This window comes from Pipistrellus hanaki (assembly GCF_964339955.1).
Source record: "Pipistrellus hanaki genome assembly, chromosome: 6".
Lineage (NCBI taxonomy): Eukaryota > Metazoa > Chordata > Mammalia > Chiroptera > Vespertilionidae > Pipistrellus > Pipistrellus hanaki.
In genome coordinates, this window is record NC_140508.1 from 33,233,229 (window position 1) to 33,248,676 (window position 15,448).

Below are 15,448 nucleotides of genomic sequence, written 5' to 3' on the forward strand. Positions count from 1 at the left end.
CTAGAGTTTGATTTGGGGGCTCTTGTGCACTGGCCATCCCATACGGTTGTGGCCAGCTCGTCGCGATGGCACTTTGCCAAGCAGCTTCTGGGCTGGGGGCTGAGTTCTCAGACCCCTCGGTCCTGTCAAGATATGGGAGCTCCCCCAGGTTTTGGCTGGATAGACGGAGAGTGGGGGGGTTGGGAGGGTGGGGGGGTGAGGGGGTGAGGGGGTGTCTGCTCAGATCCTCCCAGAGACAAAGGAGCTGACCTGCAAAGAGTTCCAGCGGGAGCCCCGCTCCCCCTCCCTTCCCCCCCTCTCCCTTCCCAGTCCACGTGTCTCTATTGTCTGTTCCCGGCTTCAGGGAAAGACACAGCCTCGGATGTGTCAAAACCACCACCATCATCACCCCCACCCCCGGCAGCAGGGAAATTAATTACTGGACGGTTTTCACTTCCTCTTGCAGCGCCCGCCTGAGCTAGGCACCGGCTGAGCAGGGCAGGCGTCGCATGGAGGACTTGCTCCCCCCCCCCCCCCCCCAGCAGTCTGGGAGAAGAAAGTTGAACCCCCAAACCCAATAGGGGGCTTCCATGGGAAGCTGAGCTGGGGTAGGGGGACGACTTCCTTTAGTTAAAGCTGAGTGTCCACATTGGCCACTTCAGAGCTGGGGGCGAAGGAGAGGACTGGAGGCAGGAGGGTCCCCGCCGGCGAGCTCACACTCTTTTCTTTGCACCCCTTCCCTGGGTCCCCATGTGTGTGAACTCCGCCTGCTCGGAACTGCTCTCCCTGCTCTCCCCTCAGCTTCTCCCTCTATCTTGCACTTTTCTTTTCCTTTCTTTGCATGGCTGGGGGGCGTTCTTTTTGTGTGTCTGGGTCTCCCTTTGCCTCCCATGGGCGTGTGAGTGTGCGCTGCTACTTCTCTCCGTCTTTCCTCCGCTTTTCTTGCGTCTTTTTGTTCTGATCTCGGTCTCTCTGCTTCTATTTCCACCTCTTTCGGTGTGTGTATGTCTCTCATCCTCTGCATGTCTCTTTCTGCCTTTCTCCGTGATCCTCCTCTCTCCTCTCCCCACTCCATACCTACTTCTTTCTCTGTGTCTCTCTCCTCGCACTCCCCTCCTGCCTGCCCACCGCTCCCTGCGCCTGGCCTGCCCCCACCACCGCCGCCGGTTCAGGGGAACGTGTGCGGAGCGATTGTCCTGGGGGACATTTGATGGATTAGAGCGCTGAACAGTTCCATTGCTAGGGGACCACCTGATCTCCTCCAGCTTGCGTCCCATATAAAGCCGGCAGCCGGAGTGCTGAGCACAGCTCCAGCAGCCAGTCGCCTGTCTCCGCGCCGCCGCCGCCAAGCCCGAGCGGGAGCCCGAGCCGAGCCGAGCCGAGCCGGGGCGCCGCCGCCGGGGCCGGCCCGCCGCCCGCGGGGAGCTGTCCAGTGCTGAAACCCTGCGCAGCAGCCAATCGCGCCCGGCCGGCCGCCTCCCCCACCGGCCACCGCGCGAGTGCCCCCGCCGAGCCCCCGCCGGCCGCACCATGCCGCGCTCCTTCCTGGTGAAGAAGATCAAAGGGGACGGCTTCCAGTGCAGCGGGGTGCCGGCCCCCACCTACCACCCCTTGGAGACCGCCTACGTGCTGCCGGGAGCCCGGGGGCCGCCCGGGGACAACGGTGAGTGAGTGGGGACCCGGCGGGGTGCGGGTGGGGGGAAGGTGGAGAGGAGGGGGTTCGGGCTCTCCCCAACTCGGGCTACAAGGAGGGGGTTGCGCGCGGAGGGGAGCCCCGGGAAGAGACTTCCCGTGTGCGGTGTGCGCCTTGGGGCTTCCAAAGGAAGGACCGGGGCGGGTGGGGCAGGAGCTAGGTCCGTACAAAGGGAAAGTCGCAGGGTCGGCCCATCCCCAAGACAGGCACCAGACCGGACTTTGAAAGTTGTGGCCCTAAAAGGGGCGAGAGTGAGGAGTGTGAGAGAAAGGAAAGAAAGGGACTCACTCCCATGCAGGGCTAATGCTGGGGAGCTAATGCACAAGGCTGTCTGAGGTTCCACGCTTCCGGGCTGAGTGAAGGAAACCGGCTGCCTGAGTGTGGTCCCCTCCGGGGAGGAGAGCCAACCAGGACTACCAGTCCCCGGGGTGATGGGGTTGGCTCCCTGGGGAGAGCTGGGGGCGACCTCCTTCCCTTTAAACCTGCTCCCCCTGGCGATGCCAGACAAGTGCTCTCAGGCCCCCTCCCTCTCTCAGCAACTCTTTTGTTACCCTCAGCCACATGCCTGCCAGCGGGCAGGGCCTGTCCTGGGGACTGCGGGGGGGGGGGGGGGGGAGAGGGGATTTCTAGGAGGGGGTTCCCCCAAAGTGGCTCCTGTGTGCCCCTAGGCAGCACCCCCTCCCCACCCCAGCTCCTCCTCCTCCTCCGGAGGCAGCCCTGCTGCTCCTTGTAAGTCCCCCACCCCCAGCACGGTCCATCTCTTCTCAGAGCAAGTTCCTGCGGGGACAAGGGTTTGGGGGACACGAGAGGTCATTCAGGCCCAGAGGAGGGTGATCTCTGAAGGGTGTGGGGAAGAGCCAGAGACCGCTTCTGTGGCCCCTATCCCCAATCAGGGGGATCCCAAAACCGGGCTCCACTGATGGGTCCCACCAGGGCAGGTGTCTGAAGAAGAGGCAATCAGAAATCTGACATCACATGTGGCATGAGCTTTGGGGTGTGTGTGTGTGTGTGTGTGTGTGTGTGTGTGTGAGAGAGAGAGAGAGAGAGAGAGAGAGAGAGAGAGAGAGAGAGATATGGAGGGAGAAAGAAAGGGCTGAGGATAAGGGGGAAGCTGGTCCGGTAAAGGCAGGAGCCCAGGAAGGTGGGAGCTCCTGCTTCGGTGATTTCCAAGCACTTCACCCACATTCCATCACTACGCCAAGCCAGGTAGCAAGAGGGCGCTGGGCAAAGGGCTCTGTGACCTCATCAAGGTCAAAGAAATTAGGGAGTGATCAGGAATACAGCGGCAGTCCCTCAGCCCCCGGCCTCACCCAGACTGCCGAGAGAACCAACCCCCCCTTCCTTGTCGCCACATACTCCTTATTCTACCGTCTTCTTTTCTTGACCCCAGGGCCTCTCGGGGTCCAGGACAGAAGCCAGAGATGTGGGTAGGCTTGGCTGAGTGCTGGCAGGACAGAGGGTGGACCTGGGGCCATGCCAGGGCCAGGGAGTGTGTGTGCTGGGAGCTGGGTAGAAACTGAAATGCCTGCAAGACTGCAATGTGGGTCCCACGGGGGCGGACAAAAGCCCCGAGCTCCTTGGTCCTGTCTCCGGGCCAGGTGAGGAAACCCAAAGAAGCCCAGAGAATTTCTCATGCAGAGCCAAACTGCAGGTTGTTCCTCAGGAGGGAGGCAGGAGTGCCTTGCCTTGAATTCAGTCCTGAAGAGCTTCCAATGAGCCCCTGAGTGAACGGTGGAGAGAGCAGCGTCAGGGCAAAGCCATCAGCAGAGGTGTTCCTGTGGAGGTTCTGGAACCACCTCTCTCTTTGGCCCTTTCCCCAAAGGGCTCCAGACCAGCTCCCTGGCCTGCAGGGAATCCCAGAACTGTCCCGATGGCCTGATACTGGCCTGGGACTCTGGGAGGCCTGAGCTCTAGTTCTCTGACTTGCTGTGTGACCTTGGGCAAGTGCCTTCTCTCCTTCTCTGGTCCTTCAGCTCCCCAGCAGCAGAAGAGTTCAGGTAGCATGAACTAAGTATCCTCCCAACTTTGACAAGCTCAGCTTCTATGAAGGTCAAGTGTGGGAGGCACTGGAGATGCCTGGGAGAGGGTCTAGCAGAATGCAGGGGGGCCATTGTCAGGGATTCTGTAGGGCTCTCTTTACCATCTGATGCCTGGCTGTGGGGGGGGGGGGAGCTGCAGAGTTTTTGAGGCCCAGCATGGCGTTTTTCTTGGCTTCAGTCTTTGCAGTCTGCCCCATGGTGAAGAGAGGCACCCTGGCCTGGCTGCCTTGGCAGTATCTGTATAGACAGTTGGTGCCAGAGACCAGGGGGTGACCCTTCAAGCTGGTACAGCCAAGGAAACACAGGGTCTGCTTTATCCTGTTTTTAGGGGCCTCTCCCATCCCTGGGGTGTGGCCAGATGAGGCAGTGAGGGTTCTCTCACTCCACAGTCAGGAGGGGCGCTGGGGGTCCTTGGAGAGCCTGCCAGCTCCTAGCGGTCCGTTGTCTCAGCTCTGCCGGAAATAACCTTGCTGAGCGTTTGAGGGAAGTGTGAAAAATTGCTGAGCTGACGTTTTTCTCTCCCAGCGTGTGTAAGTGTGCTGGGTAAACAAGGAGAAAGAGAGGAGGGGGGGAGGTGAGGAGAATGAAGGAGGAAAGGAGGGAGGGGAAAGGAAGGGGGGGGGAGAGGGAGGGAGGAAGGGAGGGAGTGAGGGAGGAGGGGGAGGGCCTGGGGCTGGAGATAGTTCCAGTTATAAGAAAGATCCTCTTACAAGCCATTCTTACAGCAAGGGCTGCAGGGTCAGGAGGAGGATGGTGGGAGGGGGAAGGAGGGAGGGGGCAGTTAGGAGGAGGGCTGTGAATGTGGAAGTCAAGGGAACCACAGCTCCTAATGGATGAAGATGCAAGACCCCAAATGAAAAAGGTGTACCCCCCAGCGCCAGGAATGCCTGGGAGTGCTGGAGAATTCCTGGAGGAGACACGCAGACACACACACACACACACACACACACACACACACACAGCACAATGTTCATTTCTTTTGCCTTCCTGCTCCCTTCCTCTTCCGCTTCCTCGGACCCGCAGAGGGTGCAGCAGGTGTCTGGTCTCCAGGCTCCCCCCAAACCACAGAACCCATAAACAGGGAGAGGCAGCCTCCAAATGAGGAAAGCTCCGGGTCCCTCTGCAGGGCTCCCCGAGGAAGGAAGACGAGTTCTAATTTCACCATCCTCTCCAACAGAATGCCTCTTTCTCCTGCTCCTCCTGCTTCTCCCCTATTTTCCGCCTCTCCCCTGGGGGACTCTGAGCAGATTCATTCTGTGAGTGATGCCAACTCACACCCTGCTCACCCTCTCAGTACCTGTCCCTCCATCTCCATCAAGCGCACTCACTCCTTCACAGGCCCGGGCTCCTCTCCTGGGGGATGCTGGGGAGTCTCGCCATCCCAGAAGACACCGCTGCCTCCCCTTCTGCACAGCAGCGGTCTCTGTGGACCCCAAAGGAATGTCTACCTTCCTTGGGCCTTAGCTCTGCACTCCAGCGGGGCCCCAGGTCCCCCTTCCTCTGCACCCTGTCCTGGTCCTGCCCGCCCCTGCCCCCCACTCCACACGCACTCCTTCAGAGTGCATCCGACCCAGGCAGAAGAGGGATCAATGCCAATCCAATAACACAGTTGTCTGCCCTCCACAGCTACATTAAGCCTCTCCTGCTAGCAGGCCGAGGAAGCACTCCTACCTCGCCCATGGGCTTATCTAGCTGACCACATTACACCAGTGCCCACTTCCTCTCACTCCCTCTGATGGCGCCGGGGAGTCGCCCCAGGCCAGGCCTGGGAGCCCGGCCGGAAGGCCCCAGATGTACACCCCACTCCTCAGAAAGGTCATCTGGGGAGCAGGGGTACAAAAGAACTGCCCCAATATTTTGGCAGAGGGAGCCCCGAAAAGGCTGGGGAGGTGCCCAGTGACACAGAGCAGACCCATCTGGGTGTTTTTAACCATGGCTTTCCCAGGCATCTTGGTCTTGGTCCAGGTCCAAGATCCAGCCCGATGTCCAGGTCCAGATCCGAGGTCCAGGTCCAATGTCCATATTCAACCTTAGGTCTAGGACTAGGCTTGAGGTCTGGGCCCAAGGTCCATGTCTAAGGTTTTAGGTCTAGTCCAAGATTCAGAACAAACCCATGTCCAAGTTCAAATTTCGATGTCTAGGATCCGGTCCTGATCAATGTTCAGGGTCCAGAATCCAAACACAGCTCCAATTTTTAGCCCAAGGTCATGTCCAGGGCCATTCTCAAGGCTAGCTAGGTTCAAGTCTTAGACCCATCATTAGTTTTTTTCTGTGGCTTTGGACTAATCTTCCCTACCCCAGCCTCAGTTTCCCTCTCATGAAATCAAGCAGTTGAATTTGATTTCTCTGAGCTCTTTCTGAGGATCCAGAAATCTGATTTGCCTAAGAATTAGTCTGTGGCAGTGTAGAACAACAGGGCCCATGTGGGATATGAAATCTGGGGCTCATGGTTCCCCCTAAAGCCTGCAGTCAACAAGGGGTACACGAGGGGCCCAAGCTGAGGCTCCACTCTTTGAACAGTCCGTTTGTGGTTCCTGAGGGAGGGCAGGATAGCATATCCAGTCCCTATGTCAGCACAGCAATTTATGCAGGTGTCCCCCAAAAATGTATACACGCTTTAACAGCTGACAGCTCAGTTTGGAAAATGAAATGCATTTTAATACACACTGCCTTTATAATTATTCAACGTGTGTGTATACATTTTGGGGACACCCTATCTATCCCAAAGACTCTCCACGCACACACATACACAGCGGACAAAAGACAATGAGCACACGGGACTATCGCCTCCAACCTACAGAGGCAGACCAAGGGCTAGGAGGGCCAGAACTTGCCCAAGGTCACAAGGGCAAACATGGTGGACCCTGTCACACCGTCCTGGTGGATGCTTCATCCACACTCTAGGGGCCCCGCGGCCTGAAGGCCTCTGGGAGGCACGGTGAGACCATGCTGAGAGAGATGACGACCCCCCCCCCCCCGCCCCGAACTCCTGGCCTCCTTCCCAGCTGTGGTCCCTCCTGGAGTGTCCATGCCAGCCTTTGGGCAGGAAGGGAGGTTGGAATGGGCTCTCTGATTATACCCTTCTGTCAGGGAGAGGGCAGGGCAGGAAGCAGGAGTCCTGGAGAGAGAGCACACGTGGTGCGAGACACCTGCTCTCCAGGCGGAGGCCCAGAGATGGCCTGTCGGAGGTTCCCTGAAGGAGCAGGAGGCTGCTCCACCAACCAGCACCGGGCAATTCAAGACCCTCAGCCACTCGCTTCTATCTCCAGACCCCTTGAAAAATCTTTCCTATTGACTCCTACAGAGCTGTGGACCTCCCTGTGGGCCGCAGGAACTGGGTCACAGTAAGGAAAAAACAGAATGTGGGGGATTTCGGGAGGTGGGGTTGTGGGAAGAAGCCCTGGAACCCTCTAGAAACTCCCTGGGTCTGGGTCAGGCGTCAAGGGTCATGAGCACCAGGCCCTACAGCCCGGGTCACGGTGGGCCAGACCTCCCTCTGCCTCTGTTCATCTGGACTCAGAGACCCCTCCCCCATGGGCAGGTGTACCCGCTGCCAGGCCCCTGGAGGACATGGGTGTTATATCTGGTCTAGTGCCCAGGGAACCGCTAACAAAGATGCTATAATAAGGGGAAGGGGAGGTACCAGCCCTTTGCCCAGCTCTGTGAGCAGACAGGAGAAACTATTTTTATCCCGCTTTGCTGCTGACAGACCTGGCTTTCTGCTCAGCTGGCTGGAGCTGATTCTTGAGGCCCGAGGCCCTGGCACAGCAAGAAGCAGCTCTAAATATACCCAGGCAGCAGCCCCTCCAGCCCCCACCACCAAGGAGGGCTGGGCTCTCCTCGGGAAAGTGGGCCACCTGGGAAGCTGGCCCACCACCCAGCCCTCTCCCTTTCTGCCCGTCCTCAGACAGGCACGCGGGGCTGGACACTCCCTGTAAAGAGTTTGGGACCCTGGGAACCTGGGAGAGACTAGGAAAAGGAGCTCTAGACTGGGAGGCAGGAGGCCAGCTTCACTCTGGCTTGAATCAGCTCTGTGATCTGAGACGGGCCCAGGCCCTGCTCTGGGCCTGTTGCTGTAGAGCTGGGACACCAGAAGACGTGGCCCTCATGCTCCCTAAGACACAAGCTAATCACAGCACTGACTAGGGTACCTTGTACACAGTCAGTGCTCAACAGTATTAGTCATTGCTTTTATTAATTTACAAAAATGTACAGGAGGCTTACAGCATTTTCTAGAACAATGGCTTCTCCTACCCCCATCACCCCATCATCCCATCAGCCACAGGCCAACTGGTGGGTATTATGTTAAGGAATCCACCACCCCTTCTCCCCACTGATTGAAAATCTTTCCTCCCCCAGCAGGCATCCATGCCCACTCGGGTGTTTTGGGAAAGCCACAGACCTGAAGGGTTTCAACCCTCATACCTTCTCCAGTGACCTTGGACAAATCCCCTCTCTGGGCTTATTACTGCAGTGCCCACGGGGAGGCTCAGTGGGAGCTGGAATAGCAGTCCTAGCCGTACTTATCAGAGATCCCCCCACCCACAGTTGGATGAGTGAGACAGTGTCTGCAGAGAATTTAATTCTCATAAAATTCCATTCCCACCACTCCTTTGGGTGCAGGACGTTTAAAAATGGATTCTGGACCTCCAACCTGAACTATCAAGACTCTTTAGGCAGGGAAAACCAGAAACCATTCTCAGGTGACCTGTATAAGACATCTCCACATCCACCCCCACACGGCAGGGGTGCCTCTAGTTTGAATCCCTCAAATGGGGGATTCTGAGCCCAGAGAGGCTGTGTGATGTCCCCAAGGTCACAGATGTAGGGTATGAGTATGAGGGCCAAGATGAACGCCAGGTCTCTTCCCCATGGGTCCCTAGGCCCCCCTGCCTCTGTAGGGACCCAAACAAGAGAGCCCTGTCTCTCCCTTTCAGCCGAGAAACAGCCAGCTCAGCCTTCTGTAGTCACCGGTGGGACAGAGGAAGACACCCCAAACCTAGCTGGATTCCATGAACAGAGTGAGGGCGTGGCTTATAGTTCCTAAATAATTCTCCAGGGTTGAGCCCAGACAGGTGAGGTGCTTTGCCCAAGGCCACACAACATGTGCCCTGGGCATGTTACTTAACTACCTTGTACCTGTGCCCTGGGCATGTTACTTAACTACTTTGTACCTGAGACACCCATGTGTGTCTCCTACCCTCTGGCAGACCAGAAGCATCTCACCAGGAAATTAAGGGATAATAATCATGAGAATAATAATAACAACTTGAGAAGTTATTGTGTGCCAGGATTGTACTAAGGGCTTTACATGCATTAATTCATTCAGTCTTATTACGAGCTTCCTTATATAGATGTGACGCAAAAAAGGTTAAATAACTTTCCAGAGATCACATGGTTCGGGAGAGGTCTGTGGATCTGAGAAGAAGGAGACAGAGTGGATGGGGGTGAGGGACAGGAAAATGGGCATCACTGACAGGTCTACTCAGCACGATGCGGAACATGTCTTTAGAGCATCCCAACCTTCATCCTTACCGATCAAATTCAGCGGACAAAAGACAATGAGCACATGGGACTATCGCCTCCGACCTACAGAGGCAAACCAAGGGCTAGGAGGGCCCAGAACTTGCCCAAGATCACAAGGGCAAAAATGGTGGACCCTGTCACACTGTCCTGGTGGGTGCCCTGTCACACCGTCCTGGCCAAGGTCACAAAGCAAGCCTCCTCTTAATATCCCCACCCTACCCTCACAGCCCATGCTAAACTCCACAGCTGCTGGGTGGTCCCACAAATTCCTGTCTTTAGGCAGATGAGCAACCTTTGTTGGAGGTACCCTTATCCTATATGATAAAAGGCTAATATGCAAATCGACCAAACAGCAGAATGACCAGTCACTAAGACATGCACTGACGACCAGGGGGCAGACACTCAATGCAGGAGCTGCCCCCTGGTGGTCAGTGAGCTCCCACATGGGGAGCACTGCTCAGCCAGAAGCTGAGCTCACAGCTGGTGAGCACAGTGGCGGTGGTGAGAGCCTCTACCACCTCTGGGGCAGTGCTGAGGATGTCTGACTGACAGCTTAGGCCCACTCCTGTGGGGAGCAGGCCTACGCCATCAGTCAGTCAGACATCCCCTGAGGGCTCCTGGACTGCGAGAAGGGGCAGGTGGGGCTAAGAGACAGTGCATGAATTTTGTGCACCAGGCCTCTAGTTTCTATACAAAGAGCCTCCATGAGATAGGACTAAGATGCTGCAATGCTAAAGGCTGCCACCAGATGGCAATGCCTACAGAGAGCCTAGCTTGGGTGAAAACTACTACCATCAGAATTTTCTCATCAGAACTTGAGGTAGAAATCACACATTCTGGATGAGGAAACAGAGAGGAGCAGCAAGATACATCCATGCAGATGCCAACAAAACTGCAGCACAGAAACATCTCTGGGGAACTGTTATTATTATTCAACAAAAATGGCCAACATGTATTATGGCTTTGCAATGTGCCAGGCACTGGGTTGGAATCCTAACTCTAAGTTACTAGCTGTGTGACCCTGGGAATGTTCCTTTTTTTCTATTTTATTTTTTTTGGGGAAAAATATTTTATTTTTCACAGAGAGGAAGAGAGAGGGATAGAGAGTTAGATTTTTCACAGAGAAGAAGAGAGAGGGATATAGAGTTAGAAACATCAATGAAAGAGAAACATTGATCAGCTGCCTCTTGCACACACCCCCACTGGGGATGTGCCCGCAACCAAGGTACTTGCTCTTGACCAGAATCGAACCCGGGATCTTTCAGTCCACAGGCCGATGCTCTATCCCACATGTGTCAAACACAAGGCCCGCGGGCCAAATCCAGCCCGCCAGGCCTTGCAATGTGGCCCGCACCGCACTGTCATCACTGCACTCCGCTGTCAGTTTATGACATTGTCAGTTTATGACTGTTCAGTAAACCATTCGGCCTGCGATTTAGGCTGGATTTTAGATTTTGGCCCCTTCTCTGATTGAGTTCGACACCCCTACTCTATCCACTGAGCCAAACCTGTTTTGGCTGGGAATGTTAATTAACTGCCTTGTGCCTCCGTTTCTTCATCTGTAAGATGGCAGCAACCTTAGAGTCATGAGGGTAGAATGCATTCACGTGTGTAAGGCCCTTAAAATAGTGTCTTGACACATAAGTACTCTAGGAAATATTGGTTATTATTTGCTTTTCATTTATTGTTTACTGTATGAATTAGATGCTTTTATTATCATCTTTTTACAGCTAGGAAAACTGAGGCACAGAGAGGTCAAGTAGTTTGTCCAAAATCACACAGCTGTGAATAGTAATGCTAAAACTCAATCCAGGCAGTCTGGCAATAAAGTGTACACTTAATCAGTACGCCCTCCTCCATTCATAAGAAAACATGCAAAGCACTGGTCACATGGTCAGCAACCCCCTCCAAATAGTTTGTATTCTATCCCCATATCCAAAGAAAGGATCTAAGGCACAGAAAGACGCATGACTTATGCAAGGTAACCCAGCTAGAATCTATGTGGGGAATCAAGTCATCCCAAAACGAGGCAGACAGATAGCCTGCAGCAGACCCTGGCCTGGCAAACCTTTATCGCCCGTTCCACAAATACTGAGTGCCCGCTAGCTCTGGTCCTACTCACAGGAAGTGAACAATCCAGCCACAGCCCCTTCCTCGGGGACCTCCCAAGGTAAGGAAAACTGGGGAGCATGCAGTGAATGATATTCCTTGCTCCACCCCTTAAGCAAATACCATCACCACTCTGCACCTCAGTTTCCTTATCTGTAATACAAGAATTTTTGTGATGATTCAATCAGGTAGGTGATAGAAATGAAGCACTTAGCCCAGAGCCTGGCATACAGTAAGTGCTTAATAAATATAAGCAATTATTAGTACCACCAGTGAGTACAATGGGAAAATACTAAAGGAGAAGAAGGGGACCTAGGAGTGCCCAACAGATATTTAACTCGGTCTGAAACAATATTCCCTGAACATCTGGGGGCTTGAATTCCGGGCCTGATTCCTGGAGTAGGATCCAGACTGAAGGCATAAAAGAAGGGGGGGGGGGGGGAGAGAATAGGATGCTGAGAGGCTAGGCAAACCTCTCCCAATTAAAAAACTGCTACCTACCACCACAGCCCTGTCTGCATCTGACCACAGAGCCCCTCCCTACTGAGTCCTCCACCGCCACCACCCCAGTCACACCCGTGTGCAGAGGGTCCCGTGCAAGCAGTTGAAGGGACGGAGGAAACCATAAGGACACATTCTCTCTTCAGGGCTGGCAGACAGTCGGCACAGATTCCACTCTGTGACCATCCTAAGCGCCAGATGAGAGGTAAAGGGAGCTAAACTCCACTGTTCCCTGGAATCAGAGGACAGTGGAAACGTCTGGTAATTTAGTACCAGGATGATAAGCGTGAACATGTCTGCCAAAAACTCTCCTGGGAGCCCAAGCCCCAGAGTCCTTGGGGAGGGGGCTAAGACCAGGGTTGGTAGGCCCTGGGAGGCAGAGACAAACTGGGGTGGCCCATGCCCTTGGGAAACCCCTGTGGAATCCCCTGGGAGAGCCCTAGCCTGCACACTCACCAGTCCCTCAAACCCACGTGCACAGGATTTCTGGTACAACTCCGGAGAGGTGGGAGGAGGAGGCGGAGCTGAATTCTCACAGAGGGACGTCAGATGGCCTCCAGTGGAGCAAAGTAGACTCTAGAGCAGGCTCAAGGAAGTCCCCTCCCTAGAGCCCTTATTACAGACCACGCACTTGACCCCTTACATCCTCCAGAAACCCTGAGGTGGGGCTGGGGGGGGGGGGGGGCCTAACAGGATTGTGACTCATTCGCACAACATCTATGTATCACACCTCGTTTGAAGCAGGCACAGTCTGGGCACACAGAGCCAGCCCTGGGAAGCTCATGGTCTGGTGGGGAAGGCAGACAATTAAAGAATCATCAGTGAAATAACTTTTTAACCAACTAAAATGAGTACTTGCCAGTATAATAGCTAACATTTATATAACAATTACTGTGTGCTCCCTTCCTCTCAATTGCCTTCCACGTAGAATGGGGATTTTAAGAGTTCCTGCTTGGTAGGGAGTGTGATGATGAAATGGTTGACATGGGGAAAGCATCAAGGCAGAACTTGGCACATAGTAGGAGCTTCATACACGTTTCCAGTCATTTTATTCGGTGCTTCCAAACCCTGGGAAGGAGTATCCAATTATAAGCTCCGTTTTGTAGATGAGGAAACAGACCCTGAGAAGGCATAGGGCCGGAATGGCAAAATAATGTCAGAATAGAGAAAGCATAAACTTTATTTTCCCCCATTTTTTTATTAAGGTATTATATGTGTACATCGCTTACCAATTCCTCCCCCTTCCCCCACTCACATACATGCTCTCCCTTCCCAGAGTTTTGCTTCTATTGGTTATGCTGCCATATGCATGCATACAAGTCCTTCGGTTGATCTCTTATCTCCCCCATATCTCCTTCCCCTCCCCACGAAAGCATAAACTTTAGTGTCAGACTGCCAAGGTCTGGATCTTGGCCCTACCATTTCCTGGTGGTGGGCTTAGACCCTGTGCCTCAGTTTCTCGATCTGTAAAGTGGGACTAATAAAAATAAGACTTTCCCTGTGTGGCTGTCAGCACTTAAGCAGCGAGTGAAAACAAAGCCGGCAGAACTGTGGGAAGCTCTGTGCTCCACGAGGGCGGGGTGGGGATTATTTTTACTGGGGGCCTCCACCCAAAAGGAGTCTGAACCTATGCGGCCAGACTCCAAGTACAAAGACACCCGACAGCGGCCACTGTCTCACCAGCCCCCATCATCATCATCTTTCCGGAGAAGTCAGGGAACGCGGTGCTGCAGAGCCTGGGCAGTGATTTGCCCCAAGGAAAGGTGACCAGATCGTCCCGCTTTGGGCGGGACAGCCCCGCTTTTTATCAATTTTCCCCGCCTTTCCAAAAAGCGGGACTGTCCCGCCCCAAGCGGGACGATCTGGTCACCTTACCAAGGGAGAAGCCCTCTCCGGGGCCTCACCTCCCCCCTCCCGCTACCGTCTCGCCCCTGCAGGGTACGCTCCGCACTGCCTGCCCCCCGCCAGCTACGATGTGGACCAGAAGCCGGGCCTGGAGCTGGCGCCGGTGGAGCCTCCGTACCCGCCGGCGGCGGCGGCGCCGGAGGAGTACAGCGACCCCGAGAGCCCGCAGTCCAGCCTGTCGGCGCGCTACTTCCGCGGGGAGGCGGCCGTGACCGACAGCTACTCCATGGACGCCTTCTTCATCTCGGACGGGCGCTCGCGGCGGCGGCGGGGCGGGGCGGGCGGGGACGCGGGGGGCCTGGGGGACGCCGCCGCCGCGGGCTCCGGGGGGCGCGCGGGCCGCGCTGGGGGGGCGGCGGCGGGCGGCGGCGGCGGCGGGCACCGGCACGCGTGCGCCGAGTGCGGCAAGACGTACGCCACGTCCTCGAACCTGAGCCGCCACAAGCAGACGCACCGCAGCCTGGACAGCCAGCAGGCGCGCAAGTGCCCCACGTGCGGCAAGGCCTACGTGTCCATGCCCGCGCTGGCCATGCACGTGCTCACGCACAACCTGCGCCACAAGTGCGGCGTGTGCGGCAAGGCCTTCTCGCGGCCCTGGCTGCTGCAGGGCCACATGCGCTCGCACACGGGCGAGAAGCCCTTCGGCTGCGCGCACTGCGGCAAGGCCTTCGCCGACCGCTCCAACCTGCGCGCGCACATGCAGACGCACTCGGCCTTCAAGCACTACCGCTGCCGCCAGTGCGACAAGAGCTTCGCGCTCAAGTCCTACCTCCACAAGCACTGCGAGGCCGCCTGCGTCAAGGGCGCCGAGCCGCCGCCGCCGCCCCCCGCCGGCCCGGCCTGCTGAGCCCCCGCCCGCCTCGTCCCCGCGCCCGCCCGCCCGGAGCTCGCTCTCCACGGGCCCTGGGACCCCCACCTGCGCCCTCTCCAGCCCCCAGCTGCGTTTCCCTACCCACGACTCCTGTGGGAACCGCCCCCCTCCTCCCACCAGCTCATCCTCCCCCCACCCACCCCCACCGCCTCCCGCTCCCAGCCCGGAACTTTTCTCACCAGCCCCAACCCATCCCTGACTCCGGCATTGTTTCCCCAAGCCATCCTGGCCCACCTAGTCCTTTCTGGCTTCCAAGACTCGGACCTTGACCCCCTGTCCATGCCCTCAAGGCTCCCAACTCAGGCACCAGGTCCGCGCCTCTGCCAGGACCGGAATTTTTCTCACCCAGACCCTGCACCTTTCCTCTTCGGACGGACGTCCAGATCTTTCCTCCCAGTGCTCAGCAGAGTCCCTGTGGCTATTCCTCTATCGGAGGCCCTAATCTACTAGCAAGAACCAAGCCTACCCTTGACTCACCCCTGCCGCCTGCCTGCGGCTTCCCTTCCACACTCCCCATGCGATGTGATGCAGGCCCTGCAGCCTCCAGACCCCATTCAAACCCCAGACCCCATTCAAACCTCTGGCCTCTTTGCTGAGTTTCCTTGCATCCGTCCTGATCCTCTCCATACTCTGGCCTTAAGCCAGCCATTCACATACTACCCCCACCACCACCCTCTTGGGCTTCTCACCCCACCTCCCCCCTCCCCCATCCTGTCTCCAGACTTCCCAGTCCCTCTAGCATCTCTCACGAGACCCTCTGAATTCTCCTGACCTGGGGCAGACCTGAGGGGCAGTTCAGGCCCCACCCCCTCAAGTAGTCCCCTC

The 15,448-nt window shown here is 56.4% G+C and overlaps 1 protein-coding gene across 1 annotated transcript; it reads left to right on the top strand.

Annotated features, from left to right (window-relative positions):
- The first annotated feature begins 752 nt into the window (after nt 1-752).
- SCRT2 (scratch family transcriptional repressor 2) lies at nt 753-14,778 on the top strand. The gene is made up of 2 exons (XM_084887936.1): nt 753-1,642; nt 13,785-14,778. The coding sequence occupies exons 1-2, from the start codon at nt 1,510-1,512 to the stop codon at nt 14,597-14,599; spliced, it is 948 nt and encodes a 315-aa protein (XP_084744062.1). The 5' UTR covers nt 753-1,509; the 3' UTR covers nt 14,600-14,778.
- Nucleotides 14,779-15,448: the final 670 nt, after the last annotated feature.